Consider the following 27180-nt stretch of genomic DNA (forward strand, 5'->3'; position numbering starts at 1 on the left):
ATTCCCTGTTTTAATTGCTGCTATAACAATTAAATGGTTGTTGAATATTCAGTTTACTTTAGGAACATAGGACTTGCATATGAGATCGGTCCAGTGAGTCCAGTGTCTTAGGTGCCATTGGTGAGTACCAAATGCTTCAGAGAAAGGTGCAAACATTCTCTTAAGGGCAATTATAGAATAACCTGCCCATAGAACAGTGGTGTCAAACACCCAGTGTGCAGAGGATCCAGCTATCATAAGGTATTTATTTGGTCCCCTTGGCAGATCCAGATTCTACATAATTTAAGCATTCTTTGAGAGACAGAGGAGGGAGTATTGAATTGTGGTGGTGGTTTGTTTTGTTTTGTTTTGGGACAACCAAAAGGGCTAGAAAAACCTTTCAAATATGAGCAGAACGTAAACCAGTGCATGCTTTTCTCTTTGAATTTGCAAACAGCCTGAAACAGCTCAGATAGCTAACCTTGTTTAAGACGACAATGCTTAAGCATCACTGACAATTGTTTGAATATCTAGCTTTTAAGTACTCAGCTGTGTGCCTAATTTCTGCGGTTCTAGAAACTGTGTGTATGATCGACTATTTACATACACCAGTGGCCAAACAAAGGACAGCAATAGCGATAGTCCTAAAAGTGCCTGGCATTGTTTTTCCCCACTGAATGGAACAATAACTTTACTAATTAAAAGTAATATTAATGTAAACCTCCTAGTCTTATCAGCGGGTGCTTCAACGTGGTTTGAAGATAATATTTAGTCCTAATTTTTAAATCTAGCCCACTGACCATCCACAGTGCAGCTACTCAGATCATCTTCCTTGCCTGTCACTGATGACCCCTTTTTGAATCTGTCCATCTCCTCTTGTTTCGTAAGTATGTTATCAAAATTGCTTGTTCCCTCTTTCCTACTTGACTCCAGTTGTCTTGTGTTGTCCCTTGCCTCCTTTGTTCTGTCTGTCAGGTTTTCCCATGTCTGTGCCTTCTTTCACACTCATGCTTATGCATAGAATGATTTCCCCTGAATAAATCCATCAGGCTGCTATGCTCTCCTACTGGAGACTCTCCTCTCTTCCTAGCCAACCGGTGATAGATTGAGTATGCATCAGTTGAGGATAGCTGATTTAATTTTATTGTTTTGAATCAGTTTTTAAATGCTAACTGACTGAAACCTTCAAGTTATGCAATTGTTAGCCTACGTAAGCTGTGCTCTTGTACTCTCTCCCCATCTTCCCTCCTTTTGTTTGTCATGCTCACTTATTCAATTGTGTACCAAATTAGATAGCCAATTCCTGGAAGAATTTACAATCACTTACTGTGGACTGGTCCACACTACACAGTTAGGTCAAAATAGGGCAGCTTATGTAGCCCTTATGTCAGTGTCTACACTACAGTCTTCCTCCCACTGATGTAAGTGCCGTACTACGCTGACATAACTCCAACTCCACCTCCAAGAGGCGTAAAGCTTGTGTCAGTGTAGTTAGGGTGATGCAGTGTCTCTGTAGACACTGTGTCCCTTACATGTCTGTTGGCTGTCTTGCCATGAAATTGACAAGAAAGCTGGGGACCTAGACACTCCAGATCCATGTGAATGCCTGTTCTCACTTTCAGGTGACATTGTAAACAAGGCATGGGCAGCATTTTCTTCTGCAAATTTTAACCAAACTTGTTTGTCTGAGCGATTGGCTGTAGTAGGACTGAGTGGACTTTGTTTTATTTTTGAATGAAGTTATTTTTTGTACATAATTCTACATTTGTAAGTTCAACTTTCTTGATAAAGAGATTGCACTACAGTACTTGTATTAGGTGAATTGAAAATGCAATTACTTTTGTTTTTACAGTGCAAATATTTTAAATCAAAAATAAATATAAAGTGAGCACTCCACACTTTGTATTCTGTGTTGTAATTGAAATCAGTATATTTGAAAATGTAGAAAACATCCAAAATATTTAAATAAATGGTATTTTATTACTTACCAGTGCAGTTAATTGCAAATCATTTTTTAATCGTGTAATTTTTTTAAAAAATTGTTTGACAGCCCAAATTTTCTGTGTTAATCGCGTGAGTTTAAATGCAATTAATTGACAGCCCTAAATAATAGTACTAAGTTAGTCCCCTACACAGGATGAATTTGACACACCACACTCGCTACCCCTCCATGGGAAAGTTCTTCCCAGAAAGCTAATGATAGGCATATGTGATAGGTGTATTACCCTGAAGCGTAAGTGCATAGTTTTGTACTACAGAAACGAGTCCTATAAATCACTTTTAAAGTTTTGTTACCTTTCAATTTGGTTGAATGTCACTGTGTGTGTGTGAGAGAGAGATATCTATATCTATATATGGGCATCTGATTTATCCTGGTCTATGCTGTTGATATTCTATCAAGGGTAGGGTTGCCAACCCTCCCGGATTGGCCAGGAGTCTCTAGGAAGCAGGCTCCATCTCCTGGAGGCTAGTGAAGCCAATCAGGTAGATTTTAGGCTGCTAAAGGTCTGGCGGCACAGTGGGGCTAATGGGAGCTGCAGGGACAGTGCCTGCAGGCAGTGCATGAAGCTGCCTGGCCTCCCCTTAGCCGAGGAGACGGATATACCAGGAGCTGCCCAAGGTAAATGCCACCTGGCTGGAGCCCACACCCCCTCCTGCACATGCCCCCCACACGCAAACTACCAGACACTGCACCCCGACTCCCCTTCTACATCCCAACCCCCTGCTCCAGGCTCAGCCCAGAGTCCCCTCCCACACTATGAACCCCACAGCCAGAGCCCACACCCCAAACCCTGCCCCAGCCTGGTGAAAGTGAGTGAGGGTGGGGGAGAGTGAGTGATAGAAGGAGGGGGGATGGAGTGAATGGGGGCAGGGCCTCGGAAGGGGCAGGGGTGGGGTCTCGGAAGGGGCAAGGCAAGGGTGTCTGGGTTTGTGATTAGACAGTTGACAGAATCAAGGGAATCTGCTGCTGCATCAGGCTTGAAATTGCTGTGGTTTCTCTCTTCCTTTTCCCCTTCCCAAGATAAAAAATCATACAAGACGTTCGATTGATTTACGTAGGAAATCCTATCTGCCTGTCAGCATCTGCTATGGGCACACCTGGTGAACTGTACTGAAGTTGTCTGGTGCCCCCATTTTCTCCTTTTCCTCAGGTTTCCTCAGCAGCTGTCTGAGGGCTCTATCTCAGGGTTATTTATTTATTTTGTCTTCAAACCAACTTCTCCATCTTTTTGCAGCTGGTCTCTGACAGGAAATGAATCTTGAGGGGAGAAAGATGGCTGGAGACTCCCCTTGCCCTGGCAATAGAGCCTTAGCTATGTCAATGGCTCAGTAGGTCCCAGCTGGCAACAAAAGTCTCCCAGTTCCAGTGTTTGGCTTCCTGCACTAGTAACCTTCATCAACGACTTCTCCAAGTTTATTTTGAAGCTTTTCTTCAGTAGATGCCTGTCTCGCTTTCCTAGCCTGGAGCTTGCTTTCTCTATTCACCCTGCTCCAGCACTATAGCAGCTGTCAAGTCTCAGGTGATTTAGCGGGGGAAGAAATGTTGGACTATTCCTGAATTGCACAGGAGGCTGGCTGTTAGTGTTCGAGGACAGTCCTGGTACAAGTTCTCTTCCTTACTTTGCTTCTCCCACTGTTGACCCTCTGATTCATCCAAGAGGCCTCTTCCTTGTCTCCCTTCTCAGTTCCCCCTCAAGCTGCAAGTGACCAATTACCTCAATAGCTTTAAATCTTAGGCAGACCAGGCCAATCCCACCTAAGCATCTTAATATTCTGTCTTTACTCAGATCCCGTTGGCCTGTTTTGACTAATTTCTCATGAATCCAAGCCACGTGGGCTTCCCTGCTCACAAGTCCCTCGCAACTCAAAAGGTAATCCCTCCCCTTCCCCTCCATTTCACTCAATGCTGAGAACTGAGTTCTCCCCTCTTTTAGGACTCTAAACAAGGGCTGTAACTACCATACCTCAAAAAATGGAAATGGGCCTCTTCTTCTGAGTATTCCCATAGACATAAGTTTCTGCACCAGTCCTCTGCTCATGAAGGGTAACTTTGCTCCTGCTTTAAATCAGATGGTTTAAGATTGCCTCCTTCTTAATGAAGACAGACATGAAGGTCTTGGTTGAATTGACTCATTCCATTCATTAAAATAGCTTAGCCAGTCAATCTCACCTTTCCCATCTTGAAGAAAATTGACTGCAGGTGGTCCATCCCTGACAAAAATTGGTTCATCAGTAAGAAGTCGTCTTAAATTAGATAATTTCACTTGTTAAAGGCCACACTGCAGCTATCAAAATTATGATACGGACTGCGTATTGACAATCCCTCCATATGTCCAATTGTTACTTTACTGGTGGCGATCACCATATTATCTCTATGGGAAAATCTTTGTAATGTTTGCATGACTGATGGGATGGACACGTGGGCCTTACAGGGTTCAGGACAGGTGGTGTCCTCTGGAATTCCAAATCAACATCTACCTCATGAGTTGTCAGCCTCCTTCCTAGGGTCCCTCTAGGAACTGCAGTCATTCATATAGAGAGCTACAGCAGAACTATCATGGATTAGCCCAGCCACCAAGATGGACCAAAAAATGAAAGCCAGAGGACAGTGTTTCAAGGGCAGAAGATTCTAATGTTTGTCCTTGGCAAGACCATCAGGCAGGCCAACTGGCCTAGCATTGAAGCCGGATGTGGTAAAAAGTAAGTAAAGACCTGCTGGTATAAATCAGATTGCATTTTTGATCCTTCCGTAAATCCACCAAAAAGATTACCAAGTCCTTCTCTTGGCATTGGTGCACACAGGCCTGAAGAATGAACACACTCTCTATCGTTTCTCTGTCTGAATCTATAGAGAGATGCTTTTCCATTCTTCACCTCCTTATAGTTAGGGTTGCCAGAAAGATCAGCCAGGGTTGAACTTTAGTAACTTTGAGTCTTACTTCCTGGTCCCAGATGCACATGTAAGTATGTCAGATGTGGATACTGCCAATTTCTCAGGACCTCATTCATCAGGGTCACTTGATACTTCCAGTTCTGAACAACCATATCTCTTAGATGGTTATTGTCAGAATGACCACTTTTATAAAAGTGGACATTATCAAGAAACACTTCCATCAATTGCTCTTACAGGGAATTTGGAGGACCTGGAATCTAGTATATTAGAAAGAAGATTGTCCATGTTCTGAACTTTCCATTAGACTGTTTAATTTTTTTTCTTTTCCCGTAAGATTCTGAGCTCTAGTTTCTTCAGAGAATAATTCTTAGCCTTGAGCAAGATGTGTCTTAGCCTTCCCAGTTCTAGCTCATTGCTTCATCTATATGCCCCATTTTCTGAAAGCAACACTGGTATAAAGACTGCTCATCCTTCCACCTGGTGGAACATTGGCATCTTTTGCTAAACCCCTTTTTGAGCCACTGTGAGAAATGTCCTTGTATTTCCTGACTTGAAAGTTTGCTTTCATTTCTTGCTATCACATAGACTTGAAGGTTTAGCAAACTTTGGAGCCTTATCTTCAATTTATTTTCCAAATAAGGTTGATTAAAGTCAGAGGATGGGGGGGAAAAATTGTGCCTTCCACTTAAACCAATCAACTGTCTTGTTTCTTTCGAAGCCATGTTATAATTTAGGACAAACAGTTGCATGTTTCAGAGACAAGCAGGGCAGTAAAGCTTTACTTGCTTAGAACTGAACAGTGAAGAAGCCAGATGTTCTAATGGTATTTTATTAGAGACTTAGTGAGTGATGCAGAGTCATTTGTAGATGGGTTGTCTATTTTCCAAGCTTACAAGCATCTAAATGTGTCTCTTGAAGGTATAAACTCCAGCAGAGTTACACAGTGTTGATCCTGAGTGGCTGGTGACTATGTATAAACTTACTGTTTCCCTTTGGGCCTTGTCTGAGCAGCAAACCATTGCCCATTAATTGCTACGCAGACCCACCCTACTTGTATTGGTTCCTGGATCTGAACAGGGATCACTAAGACAACTGTCAGTTGGATCATTCAAGGTAGAACTTTCTGTAGCATGCAGCCTCTACAGATTGTGGGTCACAGGGAGTGGCTAGGCTGAAGCTGCCAGTGGGTGGCAGTATGGGGATGTTGGTCCTGCAGACCTAGGTTCAAGTCCTGCTAATCATTACAACTGTGCACAGCTCCCCACCGCTGAGGACACCAACTCTTTATCTCCCACGTTTTCCACCTCCATGGCCACCTAGACCACATTACTTTAGATTGGGGACCCTCGTTTATCTCATGGTTTTGGAGGGCAGTATTCAACTTACTAGCAGTGCATCTCTATATCTCAACCACCTAATATATGCAAACAGATGGCTAATCAGAAAGAGGGAATCAGATACTGGAACAGTACCTACGGTGCTTCATATTTTTCCTCATTGATTCCATACACAGAATTCACATATAATAATGCTGATCATGCCTTAAGTCAGATGAGCCTGTATTTCCCCCCTAACTATGATTTTCAACATTGATTTCATTGTGCACTTCCTCCCCGCAGCCTCAGATCTGATACATGACATTCCACAAACTCAAGAGAAGCTGAAGTGACACTTTGATGTGGCCAAGGTGGCGTACCAGCATTATGCTTATTGCTACAGCTAGGAAGGTCCCATTTACGCAGTGTGGCAGAAGTTGTGGCCAAAAACCTCAAAACAGACCACCCTGTCTACAAGCTGGACCACCAATATGTAGGTTCTTACCAGATCTGCAGCCCAATCAACCTAGTAATCTTTGAACTTCAGCTTTCCCTATCCCTAAAGCTGCATTCTGTAGTTCATGCTTCCTTCTCTCACAATCTCTCCCCCAACCAAAAACAACCTCCTTCCACACCAATTCAGGGACAAGAAGAGTAGCTAATGCATGAGATCTGGACTCCCAGATATGCAAAGGAAAGTTGTGGTATTTTATTGGTTCACAAAGATATGTCCCTGAGGAGCAGAGCTGGGAACCAGTTCACCATGTACATACCCCTTTTAAAAAAAAAAAAAAAAAAGGGTAGGGTGGGGTGGGACGGGACGGGACACCTATGGACCTCAGGTGTGAAATTGCACCAAATGGGAGGTTGTGATGTCAAGACCCTGGTTCTAACCTAGGCCCACTGGGTATTTAGGAAGTAGCCTTGGCTGTCATGCACACTGACACAGTGGGATGTTACCAGAGAATTGGGCCAGCTTCCAGGGTTCTGTGACCCGCTTCCTGATTTGGCCACACAGTCTTGATCCTGATTGGCAGGTGACAATAGATTGTAGCTGTGGCCTGGCATGATGTGAATAATTATCATCACAAAACATGCTGTAAAAAAACAAGGAAGTGAACAAGTAATTAACACAGGGGAGGAGGCCTCATTCTTTGAAAGCTAGGATGAGGGAGGTAAATGAATCATTAGGCAGAAAACAAGATGTTTGTGCTATATAAGATTAGTAAATAGGTCAGTAGGCTAAAAGGCCAGAATGTCGGAGCCAACTAAGAAAAGAGGGAGAATACCCAGGGCCTTATTTACTGTGAACTAGATAACAAGGAACAAAATAAGTTAGGAATGTAAAGAGGAAGTTTAACCATAGACAGTGCATGCTGCAGAGGGATTGATTACTGCAAAGTAGCCAAGCCAAAAATGTTTGGCTTGTATAGTAAATGCAATGGAATGTGTATATAAATGGAGAGGGTTTCTGTGTAACTTTGGAACTGTGATGTATTCTGCATCCATCGCCACTCCGGTTGAGTCTAACTCAGAGTAGGACTTCTGTATGCCAAATAAAGTTACCTGAGTGAGAGAGGCTGGAGTCAAGCTGAGTTCTGTGGAAGCTGAGTGAAAAAATCTGAGAAAAATCTGAGAAAATCCAAACATAAATAAACTGTTTCTCTTCTGGCCTTGCCTGAGCAACAAGCCATCACACACTGGTTGCTATTCAGATCAACCCAACCTTGCCTTCCTGCCTCACCCGACCATGCCTTGCTGCCCTGTTTGACCTGACCATGCCACTGCATCTGAGCCTGCCCTGCTGCCCCACACTGACCCCACCAGCTGCCTTGCTGTACCATCCCCTTGCATTAGGTCTCATGATTATTGGACCCCTTGCATGAACTCTGATCACTGATCGGGACTGCCCTTTGATCTGCATGACTCTGTCGTTATAATATGTAAGTTAAAGTATGACTTAAGATTTATCCCACCAAGTCTCTGTGATACCAATTATCAGTGGAATATTGATAGAGAAAGGAAGAACAGGCAAGAAAAAAAGGGAGGAGGTGCTGAATTATACATCAAGAATATATACACTTGTTATGAGTAAGGCTCCATGTTTGTCATGGAAGTCACAGATTCTGTGACTTCTGGAGCTGCCTGAGCAGCTCCGGCAGCCCCTGAGCCATTTGCACTGGCTGCTGCTGGGGCAGACTTGGGGGGCCCCCTACCCCCTAGCAGCAGGAGTTTGTGGGGGGGGGTGGTCTCAGGGCTGGGGATTGAGATGCGAGACAGTACTTATCTGGGGGGGAGGGCTCCCCGGAAAGGTGACCGCAACTCCCCTTCCAGCTCCATATGCTGCCTCTGCCCTCAGGCATTGTCCCCGCAGCTCCCATTGGCTTCAGTTCCCAGCCAATAGGAGCTGCAGAACGGGGGCTTGGGGCGAAGCATAGGCAGCACTTGGAGCTAGGAACTGGGGTCACTACTTCCCAGGAGCTGGGTGGGGAACCTGTCCCAGCCCCACCAACCCCCAGCACCTGTGGTGCCCCCCCAGGCCCTGACTCCCCCATGCAAGCACTTGCAGTACGCCCGTAGCCCCCTCCCTAGCACCCAGGGTGACCCCTCCCAGGCTACGCCCCCCCTGGCCGACACCCAGGCTATGCCCCTCGCTCCAGCACCCTCAGAGCTTCCCCAGGTCGCACTATCCCTAGCTCCCACGGTGCCCCCTCAGTACCACAGTGCCCCCCGGACCACCTCCCCCAGCATCTGTGGTGCCCCCAGGGCTGCCCCCCCCAAGCTTTAGTCTGGGGTATATAGTAAAAGTCATGGACAGGTCACGGGCCATGAATTTTTCTTTACTGACCGTGACCTGTCCACGACTTTTACTAAAAATACCCGTGACTAAAATGTAGCCTTAGATATGAGGTCCAGAAGGAGGTGAGAGGCACACTAATTGAAAGTCTCTGGGTAAAGATATAAAAGGGGTAAAAAATAGAGGTGGCATCACTGCAGGGGTCTATTATAGATCACCAAATAAGGAAAAAGGAGGTGGGTGAGTCATTTCTAGAACAAACAGAAACATAAGACCTGGTAGTGCAGGACTTTTACTTTTCCAGCAGATGTCTGGGTAGATATAAGGCAAAACACAAAATTTCCAATACATTTTTTTTAGAATTGATTCTGATCAACTGGGAGAACTTGGTTCTGAAAGTGGAAGGCAATTTGGGTGAAAGACAGAATGAAATGATAGATTTCATAATTCTAAGGAAAGAAAGGAGTGAGCAGCAGAATAAGGCCAATAGACTTCCAAAAAATGGACTTCAGCAAACCCAGAGAACTGATGGGTCCTGTGGGAAGAAAATGTAAGGGGAAAAAAGAGCTCAGGAGAGCTGTCAGTTTCTCAAAGAGACAGTATTAAAGGCGCAACAGTTAACTATGTTAAAGTGAAGAAAATATAAGAACACTGTAAGAGGCCGGTGTGGCTCCGTCAAGATTTCTTTCATGACCTGAAAGTCAAAAACGAATCCTGCAAAAATTGGAAACATGGACAGATCACTAAGGATGAGTACAAAAGAATAGCACAAGCATGTAGGAACAAAATCAGAAAGGGTAAGACAAAATAAGTTACATCTAGCAAGGGACATAAAAGGTAATAAGAAAAGGTTTCTTTAAATACATTCGGAGCAAGAGAAAGATGAAGGAAGGTGTTTGCCTTTTAGGGGAAGGAGAACTAATAATGAATGACCTGAAGAAGGCTGCAGAATTGAATGCCTATTTTACATCATGCTTCACTAAAAAGGGAAATTGTGATGAAATACTGAACATAATTAATATTAACAATAAGAGGGAAAGAATGCAAACCAAAATGGGGAAAACAGGTTAAAGAATATTTAAATAAGTTGGATGTATTCAAGTCAATAACACTTAATGTACTTCAGGAGCTAGTTGAAGCAATCTCTGAACTGTTAGCAATTATCTTTTAGAACTTATGGTGGATGGATGATGTCCCAGAGGAATGGAAAAGGGCAAGCATATTACCAATCTTTAAAAAGAGGAACAAAGAGGATCCAGGGATTTATAAACTAGTCAGCCTAACTTTGATACCTGGGAAGATACTGGAACATATAATTAAACAATCAGTTTGTAAGCACATAGAGGATAATAAAGTTCTAAGTAATAGCCAGCATGGATTTGTCAAGAACAAATCATGTCAAACCACCCTAATTTCCTTCTTTGATTTGTAGAAAGAAGTGGCTAGGCAGTAAGTTGTAGACATGCTATATCTTGACTTTAGAAAGGCTTTTGACATGATCCCATCTGATATTCTCATAAGCACTGTAGGGAAATGTATTTGAGATGAAATTACTATAATATGGGTGAAAAACTGGTTGAAAGATTGTACTCAAAGAGTAGTTATCAACAGTTTGTTGTGAAACTGGGAGGACATATTTAGTGGGGTCCTGCGGGGTCAGTCCTGGGTCCAGTAATAGTCAATACTATCATGGAGTGGAGAGTATGCGTATAACATTTGTAATAACACCAAGCTGGGAGGGGTCGCAAGCCCTGTGGAGACAGGATTAGAATTCAAAATGATCTTGACAAATTGGAGAATTTGAAATCAAGAAGATAAATTTCAGTAAAGACAACTGCCAAGTACTATACTTAGGAGGACAAATCAAATGTACAACTACAAAATGAATAACTGGCTAGACAGAACTGCTGCTAAAAACGACCTGGGGGGTTACCGGGGATCATAAATGTATTATCAGTCAACAGTGCAATGCAGTCATGAAAAGTCTAAAATTGTTCAGGGGTATATTACATGATAGTTGTCCCACTGTACTCGAAACTGGTCAGGCTTCAGCTGGAGTACTGTGTCCAGTTCTGGAAAGCACATTTTGAGAAAGATATGGATAAATTGGAGAGAAGCCAGAGGAGAGCAACAAAAATAATACAAGATTTAGAAAAAGTGGCCTCTGAGAAAAGTTTTTTGAAAAACTGGGCTTGTTGAGAAAAGAAGAGTGAGCAGAGACACAATATGTCTTCACATTTGTTAAGGTCTGTTATGAAAGAGGACTGAGATCAGTTGTTCCCCATGTCTAGTGAAGGTAAGGGCAAGAAGTAATGGGCTTAATCTGCAGTAAGGGAGATGTGTAGGTTAAATAGTAGGAAAAGCGTGCAGGGGGCAGGAACTTGGTCTCCCAAGGTCCCTTCCAGCCCTACATTTCTTTGATTCTGTGATTAGTGTTTGGGTAAGTTTACTCCTTCCCCATTTGTGCTTGCATAAATATCCCTGTGTAAATTACTCCCCTGTTAGCTGCTCCTGTTTGCCTACTGAGGTGTTTGCTGGGCAACTACTTGCTGGTCAGGGAGTCAGGAACTATGCATTTACTGTGTGATTCTGAGCAAGTCACTTCACCTCTTCCTCAGTTTCTCTATTTGTAAAATGGGGATAATTCCTTCCATACAGAATGTTGAAAATCTACTCACTAGTGTTTAAGTTGCTTTTGTGATTCTTGAATACATGGCTGCTGTGTAAGTGTAAAAGTAGTAATATTACTACATTCCTCAAACTTGTCTCGTATTTGTCTAATCCAGCTTCTAATGCAATCCATATCATCATTATGATGGGAGATTCCAAAGAGAGGTTGCCTCATTGCAAATTGAGCACCACCCGGATCAGTCTCTGCCAAGGTGCTTAAGGTGGTTGGATATATATTCAGTTTATATCTATCACTGGCATTCATATTGTGCCATCAAAGCTTTTGGCACCCATGTGAGCACTGACCAGGTAATAGCATTCGTTAGTACACATGCTTTGGAATTTGTTGGTGTTCCATTCTTATTTATTATATGTCCATGCCAAGAAAGCCAGTGAAACTAAACCATGCTGATGGAGGTGGTTGCTGGTTTCAGCTTTGAATATCCTTGTTTCTGGTCTTGTTCTGCCACTTTATATGGAGCAGCTGATGGAAACAACAAGAATCGTAAATGTCAATATGGTTTTCTTCAGCCTTCCTCAGTACCTGCCTTTCACTTCCATGAAACAGAGTTGTAATCCCACTCTAGTGAGCTATTTGCAGTTCATATCTAGTGATTCTTATATTTTATTCAAAGAGAATTTCCCTTACAGGGAATAAATATAAAATAGCAGGTTGTTTAGAGGTAGAAAACATAAGGCTTCAGGAAAGTAAAAAGTTGTATGCAGTCAAACATGACAGCTCTGACAATTGTCTTGTGCTGAGTCCAGGTTATCTGACTTAACTTAAATCCTTAGGATATCTGAGTTTTTCTGAGGGCTTGGTACTTATCAATAATACCCATGATGAAAATTTGAAAAATATATTTTATGTATATGTTGTATTGTTCCTTGTTATAAATTTTGTCTAAGAGCTTGAGTACTAAGATTTAGTGGTTCACTAATCTCAAGTAACCCACTAAGGATACTAGAAGTGTTTTTCCATTTGTTAATGTGTGTACTGCACTCTGAAGATGTCAGGTGGTATGTAAGTACTAAACATTTGGTTAAGACTTGAAATTACTAATGACTATCATCATTCATAACTGAGTGAGACTCTGTCAATGTGATATCAATATTAGTTAAGAAAATATGCAGCTTGCAGAAATAAGACACTTCAAACTCTTGTGCTAATTTTATGTAGGAGCATTAACTGCCTCCTGGTACTCCCCAGCTCCACTAGGAGCAGACTTCACAGGTCATGGAACATTTTATTTTGGAACAGAACAATGGGTTTGACAATTTGTCTGCCCTACTCATTTAATCAAATATAGATTTTTCTCTGTATTGCTCTCCACTGCTTTTATTTTTTCTCAAAATGTAAAACCACCTATGCAGTAGTAGACACATGATGATTTAGATATTATTCCAACCAATTTAGCATTTATCTGTCCAAGAACCTTTCCTATTGCTTCTGTGGTTGTGTTCTCATTTTTCTCTGTGTGCAAGTTTTTTCTGTAACAATCAAGGATGTTTGCATGGCATAGAGATCTATTAAGTATATCCACTAAATGTTCATAGTGCGTGTATCATTGTGCTCTCTGTATTAATAGCCATCTCAATTTGATATTTATGAATGAGGTCCTAGCAATTTAAAAATATTGTTTTCAATTCCAATGATGACTTAAAGGAACATCTTAAATTTGCTATCTTAAAACAATTTAGCTTTGGAATCCTCCTCCCATAACCAGTCTGCCTATAACTTAAAATTTGAATCCAAATTTATCTTTAATAGATAAATGTCATGTGGCTGATGATTTGAGGACATCAGCCTCGGAGTATGCATGTGCTGATAGGTGGAGCATGGCCCATCGGAAGTGCTCCAAGCCTGAGCTGCTGTCAGCAATAGGCATTCCCCAGGAGGACAAAAGATGCCACTGCTATAGAACCAATGCCTAAAGAGTGGGTGTGGAATCTTCCCTAATAGCTTGTGTGGTGTCCTCACGATTTAGGGCGTGGCTACACTTATATTTTATAGTGTTCTAACTTGCTGGCTCAGGGGTGTGAAAAATCACCCCCCTGAGCGCAGCAAGTCAGAGCGCTTTAAAGCGCTAGTGTAAACAGGCTCCAAGCACTGGGAGCCAATCCCCTCGTGGAGGTGGATTACCAGGAGCGCTGGGAGACCTCTCTCCCAGCACTCACACATGACCACACTCGCACTTCAAAGCGCTGCCACGGGAGCGCTCCCACAATAGCACTTTGAAGTTTCCAGTGTAGCCATGCCCTTATTGTCGGACACAACAGAGTCAGTGGGAGAAAGTGCATATGACATTCAGAACAGTTCATGTCAAAGTGCTGGTGCATATGAATAGAAAGATTTTTGTTGATACACCTTGATTCTTTTCAGTGTTGTTGTTTACCTCACCTACCTTGTCTCTGACATCTTGGTTCTCTCAGTCTGCATCAAAATTAGCATTTAAAAACAAGTTGTAAATATGGAGAATTACAAATTCAATTTGAAAACAAGCTTCACTTTGAGGCTTCAATGGTGATATTAGTAGCATAGACAAGATAAAAAAAAAGAAAAATACAATTTTCAAAGTTGATAACTTCCTTTAAAGGGCTCACTTTTGTGAGGTGCAGAGCACTATCATAGAATATCAGGGTTGGAAAGGACATCTAGTCCAGCCCCCTGCTCAAAGCAGGACCAATCCCCAATTTTTGCCCCAGATCCCTAAATGCCCCCCTCAAGGATTAAACTCACAACCCTGGGTTTAGCAGGCCAATGCTCAAACCTCTGAGCTATCCCTCCCCCCTTAGCAAGCTTTAACTTCACAGGCACTAAGCAGCTTGCAGGACTGAGCCCTAACTGATCGCCTGACCTGCTTCATTGTTTTTTGAAGATTTACATCCTGTAGCAATCCTAAGAATTGAAGCATAAATATTAGTTTATAAAAGCGGTATCTAGATGAAACACATGATGTGGAGTCTGTGGAAGTTGCCTGGATGTGTTGTGATTCTGAATTTCCAGTTTACCCGGTGTAGGAAGAAAAGCTTTATAGCTCTGTGCACACATAGTACAAGCTAGAACTGTCATGAGCAGCTTAAATGTTCAGTACATTTTGTGTCTTGATTAAAGACTTCTCACTGTTAAAACATGCTGGTAAAGAAGAACAGTAGTGGCAGAAGGCTAGCATAACATAAATATCCATAATTTGAACAAATCCAACACCTTGAATACTAATAGTGGGTCATCTCTCTTAGGGCTGGTCTCCACTATAGGGAGATTGACGCTGCTGCAGTCAATTGCAGCAGGGATTGATTTAGTGGGTCGAGTGAAGACCCGCTAAATCGATAGCAGAGTGCTTTCTGGTTGACCTTGGTACTCCAGCTGTCTGAGAAGAGCAAGGGAAGTCGACCGGAGAGCGTCTCCCGGCGACTCACCCCAGTGTCTTCATGGCGCTAAGTTGACCTAAGCTACGTCAACTCCAGCTATGTGAATAATGTAGCTGGAGCAGAGTAACAGGTCGATTTACCCCCGAAGTGAAGACGAGCCCTTAGAAACTAGGATTTCAAGACTTACTTGCACCCCTAGAGGCAGGGCAGCTCCAGGCACCAGCGTTCCAAGTAGGTGCGTGGGGCGGCAATCTGCAAGGGGCGGCAGTCCGTGTGCCGTTAGGGCGTTTCCACGGTGGCGGCAGTTCAGCGGCAGCTTCTATCTTCAGCCGCCCGCGGCAGTGGCAATTCGGCGGCAGCTCCTATCTCTTCAGCCACTTGTGGTGGCGGCAATTCGGCATGCTGCTTGGGGCAGCAAAAACGGTAGAGCCGGCCCTGCCTAGAGGGGTGCAACTCTGATAGTATACTTTCCTGACAAAAGTTAGGTCTGGATTCCACGAGGTGCTTGGACACATACCTAACTTTAAGCATGTGAGTAGTCCCATTAGCTTCAATAGGACTACTCTTGTTTAAGTTTACGCATGTGCTTAACGCCCCGGATCAGTAAGCTATTTAAGTAAAAAGTGACCCTTTTACCTTTACATCCTCTAACTCTGAGAAACTAGATGACTCCCTTCCTCCTCTGTTCATCACCACCAAGGGTGTCCCCATACATAATTAATCTCACAAATGTTTCTTCTCTCTTAGCCTTCCTCTGAGTCAGAATCGTTCAGATATCATTGTTCGAGAGCTCTCGTTCGGCCACTTAGAACTAAATGTCTGCCCTTATCTCTGCCTCAGAAACCCAGCTCCTCTTCCTCATTCTCTGAAGAACAAACTACTAAACATAAAAATAAGTTAACAAAATATAAGTTGGATGCAGTCCTCCAAGGAGATAATTTCACATTGTGCTAAGCTTGTGGTTCCACAAAAAATATCCGCATCAGAGGATAGGAAGAGCTCATACTTATCCAAATGTTCCATCTTGGGATGGGTGCATCCATAGCAGCTACCACAGTGGTATGACTTACACCACTTTGGACATGGAGGACCCCTTGACTCAATTGTCCCAATTAAACATGATCATTTTAAAATATTGGAAAGAAGGCAGCCAACTCAGAATCACTAGATTATGTAGTACATTTGGAATGTCTCAAAGGAAAGCCTATTAATATTAACAAAAGGATCCAAGGAAGATTCCAGAGGGAATGGGTAGTGATGAAAAACAGTAGCAAAGGGTTTAATAAATAGCACTATGTAGCAACCTCTGCTGAAACAGAGAAATCCAGGTAGTGTACCAAGTGTGTGAAATACAGTAGAAATTTGTAAAGAGCCTTGCTTAAAACACTAGGGGGAAAGGTTGAGAAGCCAGGAGATTTTTCTCTCTGTGCCACCATTAATATGGTGTTGACTTCAAATGATTTACCTGCAGCACTTTTATAGGCAGTATATGTGGAAACTGGCAAATCATGAAGGGCTACTTGCCTGATAAATAAGGAGAGCACAATGTCATTGTGTAACCTTCTTAGTTTTTGAGCAGTAACTGATGCTACGTATGTTCGTCATTTAACCAAATAGGCCCAATGCCCCACTATATTTTCAAATTAAATCTTTAACAAAAGGACATTTCCCAGTACATCTGGATGCTGAAGAATGCTGAGGACAACAAACAGAAACATAATAAAAGATTAGGCTTTTTTCTTAAACATTCTGACTTTTGGAATTAGCAGTTATTTTCAAAAAGAAAAGGAGTACTTGTGGCACCTTAGAGACTAACCAATTTATTTGAGCGTAAGCTTTCGTGAGCTACAGCTTACTTCATCGGATGCATACTGTGGAAAGTGTAGAAGATCTTTTTATACACACAAAGCATGAAAAAATACCTCCTCCCACCCCACTCTCCTGCTGGTAATAGCTTATCTAAAGTGATCACTCTCCTTACAATGTGTATGATAATCAAGGTGGGCCATTTCCAGCACAAATCCAGGGTTTAACAAGATGGTCTGAGGAGGAGGCGGGTAGGAAAAAACAAGGGGAAATAGGTTACCTTGCATAATGACTTAGCCACTCCCAGTCTCTATTCAAGCCTAAGTTAATTGTATCCAATTTGCAAATGAATTCCAATTCAACAGTTTCTCGCTGGAGTCTGGATTTGAAGCTTTTTTGTTGTAATATAGCAACTTTCATGTCTGTAATCGCGTGACCAGAGAGATTGAAGTGTTCTCTGACTGGTTTATGAATGTTATAATTCTTGACATCTGATTTGTGTCCATTTATTCTTTTACGTAGAGACTGTCCAGTTTGACCAATGTACATGGCAGAAGGGCATTGCTGGCACATGATGGCATATATCACTTTGGTGGATGTGCAGGTGAACGAGCCGCTGATAGTGTGGCTGATGTTATTAGGCCCTGTGATGGTGTCCCCTGAATAGATATGTGGGCACAGTTGGCAACGGGCTTTGTTGCAAGGATAGGTTCCTGGGTTAGTGGTTCTGTTGTGTGGTATGTGGTTGCTGGTGAATATTTGCTTCAGGTTGGGGGGCTGTCTGTAGGCAAGGACTGGCCTGTCTCCCAAGATTTGTGAGAGTGTTGGGTAATCCTTCAGGATAGGTTGTAGATCCTTAATAACACGTTGGAGGGGTTTTAGTTGGGCAGTTAAATATTGAGAGTCTTTCCCCATCATCTTTTGAGTATAATTAAGAGTATGCTTTTCAGCCTACTGTTTGAGAAAAGAATATGATTAGCCTGTTGTTAACAATCACATCTATAACTGAAGACATGGTATTTAAATCCATTTAGTGTAAATTTTGATACAAAAATGGCCCTTCAAGTTTTTCATTACCAGCAATGTTGAATATAATAAAATATTTGATCTCTAAATTTGCCTAACTTATCCTCGAGGATTGATGGATCATAACATCTAATGTATGTCTGTGGTTTTTTTATTTAAAACAAACTGGGGTGATATTGTAGAGGGTTTTTTGACCAGAGATCAGTTGGTGCTGAGGGTGTAGGAGCAGAACACTTACTGAGGGCTTTTGACTCATATGAAGGAGGAGGAAGCTCTTTTAGACTTTGTGAAAGCTTTCCAACCTGCCTCTAGGAATTATCATCCAAATCAGAAAAGGAATCCACAACCATAAATATAAATGTCAAATTTTCAACTCCTCCAGATATGTCTTTAATTGAAATGAGGTGGTGTTTGAGGAATAAAAGGGTAGAAATCTAGGATGTAGGGCCTCATTATATGCCAGGTCTTTTTCTTCCCCAGATGCAATAGAGTATTTTATTTGTTCACCTTTAGGCATAGGAGCAGAGGGCACACACATCACTTTTGACAATAAGCTTTTATTTGTGGTAGAGTTGTGGATATGTTTTAAATAGCCATTTGGATTCCAAATATCCCAAACTGTTATAATCATATCAATCTCTTTAACAGAAAATTTTGATCTATTACTTTTATTTCTGTACAGTTTTATATATAATGCAGGCTAATAAGAAATATAGAAGTTCAGAATTTTGAAGAATTATATTCAACATAGCTAAAAAGGACTGATGGGAAACTTAAGAATCTCTGCACAGATCTGTTTCCAGGAATAATGTATAAGCAGGAACAGATTCTTTAAAAATTAGCCCTGCACTTTATAAAGAGGATGAAAAACAAATGTAATGTTGAATACCTTACACAGCTAAGTAGGCAAATACATTTCTTTTAAAAGCACATAGATACTCTTCATAGAACAATATTTAAGAAAACAACCACCCACCAAATAAGTAATACTAAATGGATACATACTGTAAACCAAGGCATATGTCAAAGAGGAGCAGAGGATATGTACCTCTCTAATAAATATTGTAATACTGGACAAAAGTATTACAGTAAGCCAGTTGTACAGTCCCCCTGAATAAGTCTAATATGGCATGAACTGCACAAATCACAATGTTCTTACTTATCAAATTTCCATACATAACAGTGTCTGGCATTCGGTATGTTTGGCTCCATCATTTATACTATGTATAGCAATCTCCATGTGAAAGGAAAACTAAAATTCCTGTGCCAAATGAAGAGCCATGACCATTAACTGTGGCTTAAAGTTTCCAACTTTCAGAAAGATCTGGAGTCATTATGGATGCTAGATAAATGTATGCATCAACTTCATTTCCTTCAATTGATGAGGCATCTATTGTCATTAGATTACTCTATGGATTTGGTACATAAGAAACCTATCTACTTTGTCAATATATAAAAGTAATTTGTAAATATCTCTTCCATCCTCCACACAAAAGCTAGCAAGGTAAACTATGTTTTCCTCCTGGGATATGGATCTGTGATGACTGGTAACATATACTGAGGGAATTTCATTTTCATAGAGCATAACGCTCAGTGTTCAAAACTATCCTTGGTGAAGAAGCAGGGCTGGAAAATAAAGTAAGAGGCTGTGTTGTATCTAAATGTTGACTTACATAAAGTGTTCCCCTTTTTTTAAGCTTGAATGTTATTCAAATCCACTAGAGTAAATGGTATAATATGGCCAAAAGACAGCAGATTTTCTACTTTTGGCTGCGGATCAGGAGCGACATGTCTCAATATGTGCAAATCAGGAGATTTATCAGAGCCAAGGCATTCTTACTTGATAAGCGATTTGATCCAAGACCTGTTGAAGTATTCTATTTATTTGTCCAAAACCAGTTGAAGTAAATGGAAAAAGTTGACTTCAGTGGGCTTTGGATCAGATCTTTACTTAGAATAATAGAAATGCTGCAAATCAGATGTGCCCACACATTAGGACAGCTTTGCATCACTGTGTTAGCCACAAGGGATCCTTTAGGTAGCTCAGAGCTGCTGGAGCAGATCCTGTGCCATCTCCCTCTCCTGTGGCTGGTACATAGGATACAGTATTAGTCAATTACAATAGAGAGCTTAGAAACAAAGTTTACTGTCCTCAACAAATTATTTTAATAATTTAGAGATGGATTCTGATACCCTTACTCAAACTGAGTAGCACCTGACTCTCCAACTGTATCATAGAGTAAGGTGCTATTCAACATGAGTAGGAATACCTGAGTCTAGCTCACAGCATTTTAAAGCTGCTTCAATCCCTTAGTATATATTACCTCTCTATTTATTTATTTAATGTTGAGAGCCAAGTACTATTTCCCCTCCCACACATGAAGGAAAAAAAGAGTCTTCAGAAAGATTGAAGTAAGTGAATATTAAATACAGAGTGCCAGCATAGGTTTTACAATTCCTGTTAAAACTAGTCCCAATTAACACCTGTGGCCCCAGTTAAATACAAAATGTAACTATTAATATTATGTCATACAGCTTACAGTTAGACATTATTCCTGTGTGAAATTTCAGGATGTCATGGTGAGCAAAATGTCTTCAGCTTTCTTTTAAAGTAAAATTGATTTTTTGAAATTGAAAACACAAAATATCCAAGATCAAACCCAGTTGGTCTTCTTTAAGCCAATTTTTAAAATATTCTTGTATGTCTAGCTAGTCCATATTGTGCAATTTTCAGCTTCTGAGACATGAAGTATTACTATGAAAAGGAAATGAAGAATTTCCTTAATAGATGCAGTTATCTGACTATTTTTGGTCCAGGCACTTTCCATAAACAAGATTGGTGTCCCCTCAGTTATATTTCTCATGGAAACTATACCACACATTTATTCTGTAATTGTGAAAGAATGCTTTTATGTTATTACATGCTTGTGATTCACAACAAGGCTCCGTGAAGTTTCTTTTGAAATAAATAATTGTTGTATGATGGCAGTAGTAGAATCTTGCCCTAGGCATTGCTGAAGCTGGCAGTGCTTGCGTAAAGAGGTCTTGACTCCCAGATGGGTGCCTAGGCAGAGTTAGTTGACCTACTTTTGCTCTGACCTTGATTTGCTCAGTGAGGTGTTCCTGTACTCGTGATCAGCTTTGCTGTATGATTAAGCCAATCACGTGACAACTGGCACTTAAAAGGAAAACAAAACAAAACACAGATGAACAATTAGGATTTGTTTTTTAGTGTCTGATTTGCCTCTCTTGAATTTCAGTGCAGCTAATAGGAATGAAGATAAAATACAAGAAAAATAATGAAGTGTTCAGATATAAAGGGAGAGACTGCAGAGAGAAGATGCATGATGTGGGGCAGTGACACCATGCTTTGGTTCTTTTCTACAAGGAAGTTTAATCAGGAAGTGGCCTATATGGCATTCTTTCAAGTAGGTCCTTGAAGTATCTTGGCAACAAGCTCAGGGTCATAATTGGAAGAATTTGACTGTGTTTATGTCTGTGGGTGTTTATAGTGTGTTACAGTAGTGTAGTGTTGCATTATTTATGGAATTTTTTGTACAGTTGAGCAATTACCAGCTGGAAGCTGAAAAAAGTTACAAAATCTACCTTTTAACCAAATTTTTAAAAAAGCATTGTAATTAGTAACTATTACAAGGCAGTTGAGAATTTATTACGGGAGATGCTGGTAATGCACTGATTGTGGGGTTGACAGTGTTTCCATTTTAAACCTCATTTCAAGGGATTTATAACATGGCTGTTTAAATGGACATGAGACTGAAATGTAAGATTCTGGTTTTCAGGACTGATGTGAGCATTGTGGGAGGGATTGTTATACATTTTGTTATAAGTCCATATAGTAAGGTTTTTTTTGGGGGGGGGTTGTTTTGTTTTTCATTTAATTACCCAGATCCTTTAAAATAGTTTGCTTTTAGGAACATTTTTAATCCTTCAGGTAGATGCTTTTGCTTTTTATAGATTTACAAATATTTTAGTAGCAGCAGAATTAAATGAACATTTAATTGCTAGACTGATTATTTATTATCATTGAGATGTATAGACGTATTTTGAAATGAACTTCAGAATGTAGCTTTTTGTGTGAAAACTTACTCATGCAAAATAAAAACATGCTGTTCCTAAAGCAATCTTTTGTTCCTAAGTACTGCTGAAGTCTTTTAAATTGGTTTATTTTAGATGCCATATGTGATGCTCAGAGTTTATCTCAGGTTGGAGGATTGTGCCATGGATGCACAGTACTCAAGCAGCATAGTGACCATCTGGATGAGATGGTACTTCTAGCATTAGATGCTTAGCTGTGTTACCGAGAGAAGAGAAGCAAAGTAAGACATGGGGGAGGGGAGAGTGATGAAGAGGCAGAGGTGAAGAGACTAATTCAGTGGTTTTCAAACTGTGGGTCACGACCCAGAGCTGGGTAGTGGAATGGAAGGGACTGGGTTGCGGCGGCTCTGGTCAGCATCACTGACGGGGCCATTAAAAGTCCCGTTAGTGGTGCTGCCTGGCTAAGGCAAGCAAGTCCCTACCTGTTCCGACACTACGCTGCGCCCCGGAAGCAGCCAACAGCAGGTCCAGCTCCTGGGCCGGGGGCACAGGGCTCCACGCGCTGCCCCAGCTCAAACACAGACTCCGCACTCCCATTGGCCTGGGATCAACTCGCCCCTCCAGGGCTCAGACACATACATCGCCCAAATCAAATCTTTTTTTTTTTCATAAGATCTCTGACTTACATTTGCTGAATTCCAATTCTCACCAGTACTTTTTCATTCATTACACGATATTTTCAAAATACTTCTATAACAGCATATTACTTTATTACTGCTTGTTTGAATATCTGTGTTTTACAGCCATCATTTAACACAGACCCAATGCATGTTTTTAAGAGTTGGAATTTAATCTTCAGATTTATGTCCCTTCTCATCAGATGTTAATATGCTCTTGCTATTCTGGTGCTGACTTCCGCATCTGATCTTTCACCTTCTGTGATGATGCTTCCTTAAGTAGCAATAAATTCTCATTTGCTGTCCAGCTGGGTTGTATCAGCATTCAGATATGCTTAAATCTGGTAAATGAGCAGTGCACAAAGTTTTGCCGTAAGACATCATATCCAAAACCTCATTTACATGAGTCCGTACAGCCACAAGGTGTAGAACCAATAAATGTTACAGCAAGGGCAAAAATCTCACTTTGACTAACAGGGCCAACCAGAGCATGGCCTCACTATATGATTATTAAAACTCCTGATATTAATATTTCTAATTTTGAGATAAAGCTGCAGAACATGATGCTGAAGCCCACCAGAGTCAGTCAATGCAAGGTTTCATGTTGCTGTTCAGACTTGTACTGCCCACAGAACTATACGAACCTAACCTTCATTTATGTATAAACAAGCCTTCTACGTTTTAATCATGCCAGAATAATTAAAGAAGCGAATAATGATCCAGAAGAAGTTTGCTTCTTTCAGTCTTTCCTAGAGACAAGTTAATAAACTGTCAGGACTGCTTGAAAGCAATAGTTTTGTGTAATGATGGTAAAAGATTGTGCTATAGGGAAAACCTCCTCCTCCCTGTATGAATGTTTTGTCATCATTTTTCTCATAACTTTATTCTGCTAAAAGCGTTCAGTCCTTCATGATGGAGTATGGTGCATCTCACAATTTTCCTACTTTTTTAATTTTCTTCCATCAATCTGCCATACTGCCAGTTCAGTTTCTGTAATTTTTTCTCCTTTGTTATATAGCATTTGGCATTGTTACTGGATTATAAAAGTTCTGTTTGCCTGGGACGAAAATATGCTATTAAGGTTTGACTGTCCATAGTATGTAACTCTGGAACAGTTTGAGTTGTCAGTGGATGCTTTTTCTCTAGAAGTGAGGAGAAACTATGTTAATGTGCTATATGCCTAGTCTTAATTTTGAGGGCAGAGTTAGAGTTGTTTTGGTGCAAGTAGTTTTAAAAAGTTTAGGATGTTTGATAACTGACACAACTTAATTTATAAAGTTCGAGAATCTTACTGTTTTATCTGATGGGGAAGAGGAAGTTTAATCCCAGATGCTGCAGTCATAGGGGCCTTGTGGCTGGATCAGAGCCTTATTTTGTAGACCACTCCCTAACCAGAACTCAGTATTTCTTTTCAATATGGTTGTAATTTCTGTTTATCATGCCACTTTATTATAGTCTTTGCCTTTTTTAAAACATGTCATGTAATTAAGAATATTATTACAAGATTTTAGCATATGAAGATCAAAATATATCCCTGCCTTCTTTGTTTGAGATTAAGGGCCAATCAGCCTTTCTGTACAGGGTGAGGGTGGAAGGAGGGGCAGCCAGGAATTGGAGGTCTCAATTCATCATTGCTCCTTGTGTAGTCATTTACATGAGTGAACAGTTAGTGCAAAGTGCTACCATTCTGATTTGGCAGTGTGTTACGCTCACTTTTCATTGGTGTAATAATTGCACCAGGTACAAGGTCCAAAGAATTTCCTGTTAGTCATGCCATCAGGATGGTGCAGGACTTGTCCCCAGTCAGCCTAGAGCAAGCATGGAACATAGCTCTCCTAACCAGTAGCTATCCCAAAAGATGCCAAGGAAATTCCTATGGATGTTTGGAGGGCTCTGTGCTCCTGACCCAAGCTTCCTCATCGCCTAACTAAGCATGACTCTGATAGAAGCCTTGCTCCCATTTATTCCCTGTCTCTGCTCGGACCAACAGTTCCTTTCCTCTATATCCAGTTGTTTGACAGCACAGAGCAGGTTTCCATTTAGAAATAACATGGTCAAATTCAGTATTTTATGTGGAGAAATTTCAAAGAGCTAATCATGTTTTCCTAGTATTAAAAAAAAATAGTTGGTTTCCCCCTATTTCTGTGTTAAAGATACAAATAAACAAATGGGAATACAGTGACACTAAGTAGATACAAAGTGCTCTCAAATGCACAACATAAAACTGATGTCTTTTCACTTATAGTGATCTCAGATGTTCTTAGAACGCTAAGCAAATTTCTGCCAAAAAATTGGAAGAAATGTGTTTTAAGTTGATATATCCATTTGAAACCCATTTCCTTGGCTTTATTTTTGATTACTTATCTCCTTTAACTGTGCTCCTGCTTCTAATTAAACCACTAATATTACTGTATGTATTCAAAGATTGTAAGCTGCTTCAGGCAGGGACATTACTTGTTGTGAGGTGCCAGGTACACCTGTTGTGCTATATAGTTAACAGAAGTTTTGTGAAAAGAAAAAGAGTACTAGTGGCACCTTAGAGACTAAGGTGCCACTAGTACTCCTTTTCTTTTTGTGAATACAGACTAACACGGCTGCTACTCTGAAACCAGAAGTTTTGTGGTTGATCACGGAGAATTAAAATTTAGCTGTCTTAGACAGCAGTTTTTTGTTTTGTTTTTGTTTTTTATTTCTAACTAACTAACACCTCCCAGGACATCTTTGTCAAACTTAATTTTAAAAGGGGTTGGCTGGACAAAGCAGACATATTTTAAAAGAGATATGGCTCTTTTGTTTTCTTCGCATTCAGGTTTTTGAAATAGCTTGACTAACAAACAGCAGAGCATGAAAGAAGTTTTAAGGTGATTGCTGAGGCAGAATCAGCTAGCAGATTGAGTGCAGACCTTTTCTTCTAGGTTGGAGCTAGGCTTCCAGAAAGCAAGTTTTAAAGTAAGAACTGTCCATTGTTATTTAGTTGCTGCTGATATATAGTTACTTTGGATGTCTAATATTTTATTACATACATTCTGGCAGTGTTCCTTGCGAATTATAATTAAGTGGGTTATTTGGTCTATAGTACTCTAAAACATTATTAAGGCTAATTGATTTCTTTTGCACCTCTGCTCAGTCTTTTTAAGCCATCTCAGAGTTTTTTGTTTGTTTTGTTGGTTCTCTTTCCACTCCAGTTTTTTACTACCTTACACCTTTATGTTTTCCTTAGTTCCCTCTCTAGTACTTTTTATCCAATTCACCCATCCTCCACCACATCTTCTGCCTTGTTTCTTTTTCCCTTATATAGCTGTTATGATGCTTTGATCTGTTTTTTAAGCCTGCCCCCACTTCTAGGTATTCCACACTTATTGCTTATGTGTTTGTGCTTAACAGATTGCAGTTAACAATGTAGTGTAAGACAGCATTTTAAGAAATTGATTATGTTATGTTACTTAGCCTGGCACATCCTGGCAGCTGTATGAAACATTGCTTGACTTTAAGTCACACAACTTTTAGAGAAAACTGTCTTAGTTATATACTATTAAGTATTTGTCATACGTGTTGTTGAACACTGTTAACTAAAAGAAATTTAATTTCTCTTCAAAATTTCGTAAGTGTGCTGGTTTTATAGTGAACATAAATTATGTAAATTCATCTCTAGCAAATTCTCTTAGCTTCGTTTTTTTGGGGGGTTGCTTTGTTTAAAACAAAATTTGTAGTTTTTTTCTTTTTAAATATAATGCAAAAGTAAGGGACCCACATGCTTCTTTTTTTGGTAATTCCAGACGATCCAATGGCTGACCAAAGGATGGACATCTCTTCTACAATTAGTGATTTTATGTCACCAGGACCCACCAACCTAATCTCCAGTTCCCTTAGCACTTCAGGAATGGATTGCAATAGGAAAAGGAAAGGAAGTTCTACTGATTATCAGTAAGTATGATTTCTATTAATTTTAACTCAGTTGAGAGGAATACTTATCTTTTCTACCCTATTGCAGTTTTGCTATGAAGATGTAATGTGTTTTGGCATAGTTTCTTGAACACATTTGATAACCTGTGTTTATATGAATATTGGAACTTCTGTAAATAAAAGCTTTATCCCAACAGAAAGGGGAAATTCCTGGCTTTATAATAAAATAAAATTTCCATTTCTAGTGCTCATGTGTTGAGGGAGATCAGAACTTGAACCTGTAACTTTTCCAAAGTAGAATATTGTCCTTCCTGGACCACAAACCAATGTAATTTTAATGGCAACATTTGCAGAGCAATTCTATATATTGGGGTGAAGTTCTTAGGAAAAGGCAAACATTTTTCTAGTAGTTTGTTTTATTTTTTCATTTGAAAACTGCTCAGAGATTTGGAATGTTAGAAGTCATGCTGATGCAAATGGATTGGGCAAAGTGGTTGACTGGTTATCAAATGACTCAGTACTTTGACATGACCATCAGCACTGCATGTTTGGGATGTTTATGCCTGGAGGGTATATGTATATGTTATACATAGAAATATTAACACATTTGCTTTCTTTTAAGTTTTGGCTTTAGAAATACTCACTCTTTTTCTTTCTAGCCTTGTTTAAAGCAAGGTATGTCAA

General features: G+C 40.6%; 1 protein-coding gene across 5 annotated transcripts in view; it reads left to right on the top strand.

Moving 5' to 3' along the window:
• Positions 1-27180, top strand: part of BMAL1 (basic helix-loop-helix ARNT like 1) — an 84612-nt gene that overhangs the window by 11511 nt on the left and 45921 nt on the right. For 3 of the 5 annotated variants that reach the window (XM_084630750.1, XM_084630751.1, XM_084630747.1), the window contains exon 2: positions 26370-26517. In XM_084630750.1, coding sequence (XP_084486876.1) covers positions 26378-26517 — 140 coding nt within the window. In that variant the 5' untranslated portion in view covers positions 26370-26377. Of the gene's footprint in view, positions 1-52; positions 121-770; positions 863-21195; positions 21289-26369; positions 26518-27180 lie in introns of those variants that run through there. The other 2 variants (XM_084630748.1, XM_084630749.1) reach the window with 2 other exon arrangements.

The sequence above is a fragment of the Lepidochelys olivacea genome, assembly GCF_965140295.1.
Source record: "Lepidochelys olivacea isolate rLepOli2 genome assembly, chromosome: 6".
Lineage (NCBI taxonomy): Eukaryota > Metazoa > Chordata > Testudines > Cheloniidae > Lepidochelys > Lepidochelys olivacea.